The sequence below is a fragment of the Salmo salar genome, chromosome ssa10 (assembly GCF_905237065.1).
Source record: "Salmo salar chromosome ssa10, Ssal_v3.1, whole genome shotgun sequence".
NCBI lineage: Eukaryota > Metazoa > Chordata > Actinopteri > Salmoniformes > Salmonidae > Salmo > Salmo salar.
In genome coordinates, this window is record NC_059451.1 from 82,646,755 (window position 1) to 82,655,916 (window position 9,162).

The 9,162-nt window shown below is 42.3% G+C and overlaps 1 protein-coding gene across 1 annotated transcript in view; it reads left to right on the forward strand.

Moving 5' to 3' along the window:
• Nucleotides 1-8,732, forward strand: part of agbl1 (AGBL carboxypeptidase 1) — a 149,881-nt gene extending 141,149 nt beyond the window's left edge. Inside the window, exon 24 of the mRNA XM_014124437.2 lies at nucleotides 7,727-8,732. Within this exon, the coding sequence (XP_013979912.2) occupies nucleotides 7,727-8,009 (283 nt within the window). The 3' untranslated portion in view covers nucleotides 8,010-8,732. The remainder of the gene's footprint in view (nucleotides 1-7,726) is intronic.
• Nucleotides 8,733-9,162: the final 430 nt, after the last annotated feature.

Below are 9,162 nucleotides of genomic sequence, written 5' to 3' on the forward strand. Positions count from 1 at the left end.
GCATTTCACTGTAAGGTCTACACCTGTTGTATTCGGCGCATGGGACAAATACAATTTGATTTGATTTGACTTTGGGAGAGAGGAGAGGTAACTTGCACAGCAGGCATTTCCATAGAAAGTTATAGCCCTTTGGATATAATCATCTGGTCCTGTAGACTGTGTAGCATAATGCAAGGCTTTTGGAGGAGCCACTGATTGTTCTTTCAAAGCCCCTGAAATCTTGGCAGCTGATAATAAAAGACCAATCTGAAAATACTGTGCTGAGGTGTAAAATTAATAATCAATTAATAATAATTTATTCAACTTCTATAGCACTTTACATTACAAAAAACCCTCAAAGTGCTTGAAAAAGGCAGACAATCAAGAATCAAATAAACAGCTACAGTATAGGATAAGAGTTGATCTGTACTACGATTTTCAGCCAGAGTTGAACGTTTTGAGTGTTTCAAGCCTCCAACAGATGGAGCAACAGTCAATAGGGAACCACATGGCTTGAGCAAACCACCATGCATTATAGTCCTCCTCATTGTAGTAGAACCCCCCGCCCAAAATAGGTTGGTGTATTAGAATCAAAATACACTAGATAGCTAGCTTGATAGCATCGCTAGCTAGCTATCGTGAGAAAGCTGATTTGGCGCCATGGCAACCACGGAACTCCAAAATTCTAGTGTTACTTTTCAAAGCGGCAGGTTTTAAAAGCATAGGTCCCCTGCCACTCTTGATGCCCTCCTGGAAAATAGAAATTACCCGCCCCAAAAAACATCATCCTCCTTTCTGTTAGGAGAAGCAGACAGCCCCTCTCATCACAGTACCATATGTTATCTTCTATTTAATTCTCATTCAGAGCAGAAATAGACAAGCACTCAGACAGACAAACACACACACACACACACTCACATGCACGCATATAAAGAGGTGAGTGTGTGGAGAAGGTGTAAATCAGTGTGCCTGTCACATCCTCATCCCCAGTGGATCCCAGTGTGTTCTAATCTGATTAGTGTAGAAGGGCTTTATGTTTGCTGTCAATCAAGGGTTGGGCTATCTGAAGGTCACAGCATCCTTCACACATCTGAACTGCTGGTGGAGTCAATTGGCACCTTTACAACCGGCACAGAAATGACAATTTGCCTGCACACACACTTTTGCCAACACAATTTGCCTATGCATTAGCGATTACCATGGGCTTCTGCATGCATTAATGTGGGCATTACAAAATGGGAATAACTTGACAGGTAGTGTTGTTTACATTCACAGCAGTAGCAGGTTGTTCCATTCCAGATGAGGGAGGATATGTATTTTTTATTTATTTAATGAGCATGGCCGTATTTCTATTGGACAGCATACTGTCATTCATATTCCATTCACCCAGGTCAATGTAACATTGATAGGTTTAGGCTACTACATGATACTCAAATTTGCCCTATACCCATCATGAGGTTACCTAGCCTATGAATGAAAGTTTATAATGTAGGTGCACAGGTCGAGAGACATATTGGAGTAATGAAGGTGACTCTTGCCTGCATCTAGCTGATCTGAGGTGTAGCAACATCTGTAGCAGTCACATCTGTAGTCGTGAAATGCTTTGATAGGCTGGTCATGGCCATGACAACACCAACATCCCAGACATCCTGGACCCACTCCAATTTGCATACTGCCTCAGTAGATCCACAGGTGACGCTATTGCACTTCCCACTGCACTCTCCCATCTGGACAAAAGGAACAACTATGTGAGAGTGCTGTTCATTGAGTACAGCATAGCTTTCAACACCATAGTGCCCTCCAAGCTCATCCTAAACTCAGGACTAAACACCTCCCTCTGCAGCTGGAGTGTGTGCTTTGTCCCCTCCTGTACCCCCTGTTCACCCACGACTGCGTGGCCGCACACAACTCCAACACCATCATTAATACATTTGCTGATGACACGACGGTGGTAGGCCTGATCACCGACGACGAGGCTGATACAACCTATCGGGAGGAAGTCAGTGACCTGGCAGTGTGGTGCCGGGACAGAAATCTCTCCCACAATGTCAGCAAGACAAAGGAGCTGGTTGTGGATTACAGGAACATAATGGCCTAGCACGCCCCCATCCACATCGACAGGGTTATAGTGGAGCGGGTCGAGAGCTTCAAGTTCATTGGTTTCCACATTACTAAGGAATTAACATGGTCCGAACACACCAACTTAGATGTGAATGAGATACGACAAGGCCTCTTCCCCCCTCAGGAGGCTGAAAAGGTTTGGCATGGGCCTTCATATCCTCAAAAGGTTCTACAGCTGCACCATTGAGCGCATATTGACTTGCTGCATCACCGCTTGGTATGGCAACTACTTGGCATCCGACTGCAAGGCGCTACAGAGGGTGGTGTGGGTGGCCCAGTACATCACTGGGGCGGGGCTCCCTGCCATCCAGACCACTATACCAGTAGGTGTCAGAGGAAGGCCCTGAAAATTGTCATAGACCCAACCCCCCAAGCCATAGACAGTTCACTCTGCTACCGCACAACAAGCGGTACCGGAGTGGAAAGTCTGGGACTAAAAGGCTCCTGAACAGCTTCTACCCCCAAGCCATAAGACTGCTGAACAGTTAATCAAATGGCTACACAGATTATTTGCATTTACCCTTTTTTGCACTGACTCTCTACGGTACTCCTTGTATATAGCCTCGTTATTGGTATTTATTGTGATACTATTTTCTATATTTATTTGCAAATGTTCTTTTGTTTGGTTTAATTTGATTAATCATTAGTTTCTATTGGACAAATTCAGGTAGCTTCCTCCCTGTTTCGTTCGGTTTGCTTCCGTTTAAGAAACATTTTGCAACAGAATTAGCTAAATGAATACACCCCTGATCACTGGCACACACAGTTTACTTTCAGCAGCCACATACTGAATCATCCATTCACTCATTGTAAAATTCTATGCGCTCTCCTCCTCTAACCAACAGCTGTCTGTGACCAGGCACAAAGACCTCTCCAAGCCAAACCTTCATACCATAACCGCTAACCGCTACACAGCCGACATCGTTGTCACCATATTAACATTGTAGCCAACAAACTAGAACTAACACATTAGTAAACCCACAATCCAATCCATGTGTGCAATCACGCAGTACAGTGTACAGCAAGCAGTTTAGCTCTTACACCGGTAATCCCCGGTGGCAATAAATGTATAAATTCGAAAGATTACCTTGATTTGAAAGAGTTGTAGTGTTGGATAGCCTTAGCAAGCTAACTAACATAAATAGCATTCCTCTCTATTTGGGTCAGGTTATTGAGTAGGCTAAATTAGCTGCATTAGCTAAGTAAGTGAAAGGTAAACTAAGAAGAAAACAATACAACAAACACTGCGAAAAAGGTCAACATCAGTGAATATATTTATCGATATGTTTCCAGATATCTGACACTAATATGGAGTTGGTCCCCCCTTTACTGCTATAGCAAGTCCCCACAGCAATGTTCCAACATTTAGTGTAAAGCCTTCCCAGAAGAGTGGAGGCTGTTATAGTAGCAAAGGGGGGGACCAACTCCATATTAATGCCCATGATTTTGGAATGAGATGTTCAACGAGCAGGTGTAGTGTATCTATTACCTAAGCCTTTATACTTAGGCATATTTTCAGAAATGTATCATATCTGTAGTCATCACCTGATCATATATAAAAACATATAATTTCATTAGATATCCTTACACGATATGTAATATTAATCCTTGTATTTCTGATAAAAATGGGTTGAATCCAAATTATGAAATGTCCAGCTCCCAAATTATTTTACCTGTGGAGATTGCAAGGCTGTGTGCTCAATTTTGTACACCTGTCAGCAACACGTGTGGCTGAAAAAGCCACTAATTTTAAGGGGTGTCCATACACTTTTGTATATATAGTATAGCTACTCTACCTGCTTCATTCATGATGAGAAAACTAACTGGAATAAGCTAGCTAGCCAAGCTATAAATTAGTTAGCTTATATTAACCAGGAATACAAAATACACCTAGACGTTTTTAAAGGTCTCTTTGGGGGTAAAATAATAAATCCTGAAGGGAAGGCAATTTCATTATTTATTAGCTAGCTAGTTAGCTAATTAACTAGCCCTACTGGATTTAGCTAACGTTCTTCAATCTAGTGACTAAAATAAATTAAACATCTCAAATTAGTTACTCACTTTAGAGGTAAATTCTTTGAGATCATTTCTGTACAGCTTCTCACTTCTTTGTTTTTCCAGTTGTCAATTTGAGCACCCACCGTTTGCACACTCATTTGTGGTGCCCAAATTCAAAACAGAAAATGTGTGATTCTTATTGCAATTCTATCAGTTACAGTGCTTTTAGCTTTTGGTTTGTGTGCAACTTTATCCGGAGGGAATACTGAAAGTATAGCTAGTTGTTAGGGGTGTGTACGGGAGGCAAAGTCAGGTGCAGGAGAGTAGAGTGTAGTAAACAGGCGCACTTTAATTCCAGTCCAAAAATGACAGCACATAAAAACAATAACGTGCCAAAAACACGGAACATAGCAAAAGTATGTTGCCTGACAATATCCACATAACAATAAACAATTACACACAAAGACATGGAGGGGAACAGAGGACTAAATACATGCAGTGTGATTATGGAATGAAAACCAGGTGTGTAATGGAACAAGATAAAACAAATGGACATATGAGAAATGGAGTGGCGATGGCTAGAAAGCCGGTGACGTCGAACGCAGCCCGAACAAGGAGAGGAGCCGACTTCGGTGGAAGCCGTGACACTAGTGTCTGAAAGAATGATATGGATTTAATATTTGTCAAATTATTTAGCTAGCCTCAAAACTCATCAGAAATTGTCCTTATTTAGAATATCAAAATGTATATCAAGATCCTGATATGGACCTTAGTCAAGAGCATATGCATTGTATGTGCTGAGAAGATTTACTAAACTCAGCAAAAAAAGAAACGTCCTCTCACTGTCAACTGTGTTTATTTTCAGCAAACTTAACATGTGTAAATATTTGTATGAACATAACAAGGTTCAGCAACTGAGACATAAACTGAAGAAGTTCCACAGACATGGCATTGTCATGCTGGATGGTCATGTCAGGATGAGCACGCAGGATGGGTAGGTACCACATGAGGGAGGAGGATGTCTTCCCTGTAACGCACAGCATTGAGATTGCCTGCAATGACAACAAGCTCAGTCCGATGATGCTGTGACACACCGCCCCAGACCATGACGGACCCTCCACCTCCAAATATATCCCGCTCCAGAGTACAGGCCTCGGTGTAACGCTCATTCCTTCGACGATAAACTCGATTCCGACTATCACCCCTGGTGAGACAAAACAGAGACTCGTCAGTGAAGAGCACTTTTTGCCAGTCCTGTCTGGTCCAGCGGTGATGTTGTTGCCGATGATGTCTGGTGAGGACCTGCCTTACAATAGGCCTACAAGACCTCAGTCCAGCCTCTCTCAGCCTATTGCGGACAGTCTGAGCACTGATGAAGGGATTGTGCGTTCCTGGTGTAACTCAGGCAGTTTTTGTTGCCATCCTGTACCTGTCCCGCAGGTGTGATGTTCGGATGTACCAATCCTGTGCAGGTGTTGTTACACGTGGTCTGCCACTACGAGGATGATCAGCTGTCTGTCCTGTCTCCCTGTAGTGCTATCTTAGGCGTCTCACAGTACGGACATTGCAATTTATTGCCCTGGCCACATCTGCAGTCCTCATGCCTCCTTGCAGCATGCCTAAGGCACGTTCATGCAGATGAACAAGGACCCTGGGCATCTTTCTTTTGGTGTTTTTCCAGAGTCAGTAGAAAGGCCTCTTTAGTGTCCTAAGTTTTCATAACTGTGACCTTAATTACCTACCGTCTCTGTAAGCTGTTAGTGTCTTAACGATTGTTCCACAAATGCATGTTCATTAATTATTTATGGTTCATCGAACAAGCATGGGAAACAGTGTTAAACCCAATGAAGATCTGTGAAGTTATTTGGATTTTTACGAATTATCTTTGAAAGACAGGGTCCTGAAAAAGGCAGTTTCTTTTTTTACTGAGTTTATGTAGGCCTACTGTCAGTACTTATAATCTTATAAAGAAAATAAGATGTCCACATAGGCCTATCTCAGGATATTTAATGAGTCAATATCCAGCCATACCATGTGTGATACCCGGAGGGAATCGAGAATTTATTTGTGCATGAAAGAAAAATATGGATTTCATGTTTGTCAAATTACTGATAATGTGCTGAAAACTCAGAAATCCATCAGAAATCGTCCTTATTTTCAGCATATCAAAAAGCATATCAAGATCCGGATATGGACCTGAGCCAAGAGAAGCATATCTGGAAACAATATCGCTTCATATCTTGAATGTGCTGAGAAAACACAGATATGCGACCTATACAGTCAGTATTTGTCAACATGATGAGAGAAAATAGGATATCATATATCTCAGGATATTGAATGAGTCCTAATCCGGTCATAGGAAATGTCCATGTGTGATATTCGAAGTAATCCCAATATCACAGACTGTATGTTCACAAGACGCAACTGGATTCAGAATTTGTCACGATATGGTGCATATTCTCTCTCTCTCTCTCTCTCTCTCTCTCTCTCTCTCTCTCTCTCTCTCTCTCTCTCTCTCTCTCTCTCTCTCTCTGCTGCTTCTCCTTGGTTTTTCTTCTCCTTTATGCACTGCAGTGCTACCTAGCTGTAGCTTATGCTTTCAGTACTAGATTCATTCTCTGATCATTTGATTGGATGGACAAAATGTTAGTTCATACTGCAAGAGCTCTGATAGGTTGGAGGATGTCGTACGGATAATTACTGTGATAATTACTTTGTGAGTCTATGGAAAGGGGTGAGAACCACGAGCCTCCTAGGTTTTGTATTGAAGTCAATGTACCCAGAGGAGGTGCTACCCTGGAGGGTGCTGTTGAGGCTACTCTAGACCGTCATTGCAAAAATGTTTGTTTTAATCAGTTATTTGGCGGTATGTGAATATAGTATAGTTTTATCTATGTTTCACTATTTTATTTTTCTGAAAATCACTGAGTAGGATGTTCCTCCCCTTCCTCCTCTTAGGAACCTCCAATGACGCACAGACACCAATCCAGCAGCATTACCTCAGCTTGCATTGCAACTAGTATAATCTCAAACAGCATTACACTAATGTGGTTTTTGGACACAACGTTTCTGATATTGAGGAAGTAGTGGCGTTTTTCCCAACACTACATACTGTGTTGTCTTATCAGACATCTCAATGATAACATATCCAATCCAAACCCAGCATTTACTACAGTGTATGCTCGCTTTGCAGTACTCAGACCCTGCTTCTGTCTGTAATAACCCCTCGAAGGATATGAATGAGTTACAGCCTGAGTCTGTGGCTCGTGCCATGGATGTCAATGAGCTCAGGCTCACTGGAAATGACTGGGGAACTATGACTGTGCTGTGAAGCAAGGTGGTAGAACTGACATGTCACAGTGTGTAAGAGGAGATGGAAATGTATGGAAGCTTTTGGTGGTGTTAATCACCAAAACGGTAGTTATTGATTTACTGTACTCCGCTCCACTCCCTTCATTAAGCCATCCATTTCCTTTGGTTAACTGACCCTCTCCTCTCCTCTCCTCTCCTCTCCTCTCCTCTCCTCTCCTCTCCTCTCCTCTCCTCTCCTCTCCTCTCCTCTCCTCTCCTCTCCTCTCCTCTCCTCTCCTCTCCTCTCCTCTCCTCTCCTCTCCTCTCCTCTCTCCAGCTGCTTCGAGGATGATGAGCCACCTTGTGTAGAGGAAATTGAGTATCTGAATGACAGCTTCCCCGAGCCCAACAGAAATGATCTGGACTCTGAGGTCAATGGCAACACATCCAGCGCTGAGGAGGAGGAAGATGATGAGGAAGAACACCAGCCAACTGGGAACAGTCAACGACGCTCAATGAAGTCCCGCCTCTATCCTCACTTGATAGGCCAAGAGACTCTGAACATCAAGAGGAGCCCATGCAATGGAATGAACATTTCAAATGGACAGTATCTGAGCTAAAGTCTCACAAGAAGGACATTCCCCCAAAGCACTTATTTCCTTTTTTTAATAATACATTTGATAATGGAAATTCTAATGTATATGGTTGCTAAGTTAGTGGCTATTTCCCTTAGGTTTTCAGAACAGTGGATATATAAGCTATAGCAGTAGAATAGTGGACAATGGCTTTGTATGATTTGTATATGCCTTTGTATGAGATGCATGTGAAGGATAGTCCGGCATGACGTGGGCTTGTTGAGGCCATATTCTCCACAGAGAGTCTAAAGTAAGTGGGTATATGGGTGAAGTAGGGTACTAGATAGTATTATATTATATGATATTATATTTATATTATTTGTGTATAGTAAATGTATCAAATACATCAGAAATAGGGTGGGGCTGTCACAATGTTTACCTATTATTAACATGCAGTATGATCTAAGTTCCAAAATAACAGGCCACCATAAGCATTGTTATATTTTTAACATTCATAACCTGCAATTCATTTACATAGTGCTAACCAGCAAACTGTAGTTACTTTGGGGGAAAATATATTTATATTTTTTGAAATTATATAAATATGAAGTATTTGTATAACTAAACACATTTTGCTAGTTGACAGTTTTCATAATGTCTAAAGACGATAGTATTGAGTAATAACTGTTCGTTATAAATGTTCCATTCTCCTTCCTCTTAAATATGTTGGAACCGAAGAGCACTACAATAAAATAGACTTTTATTGAATCAGCCGTTCCTTGTGTCTTACTTGATATTGTACTGTACACGTCATCACAGCCAAGTAGTCGGGTCCTACGGTCCTAGCGCTCAGTTCTGTTGGAAAAATCCAATGTAAGAAGAAAACCTTTGAGGAAACTGTGATGTGTGTCACACAGCCACCAAAAGAAAAGGAACGGGGATCCATGGGGGGGTTCACGTTTTCCACCGGCCTGCATCAGAGATTCCAATCCAGATCTGCTCAGCCGTCTCCCACAGACAGGAAGCCAACAGGAACACTGACCTCCACAGCGGCTCGCTGGCCTTGCCACACACTGCATTATTCCAGGCAGACTGATAGATTTGTCTTATTTTGGCTGGCCTGGCTTCCTTGGCATTGTGAGGATCCTTTCAGTGTGTCCCGAGGAGCAGAGGAATCAGAGGCTTCGTCCCAAATGGC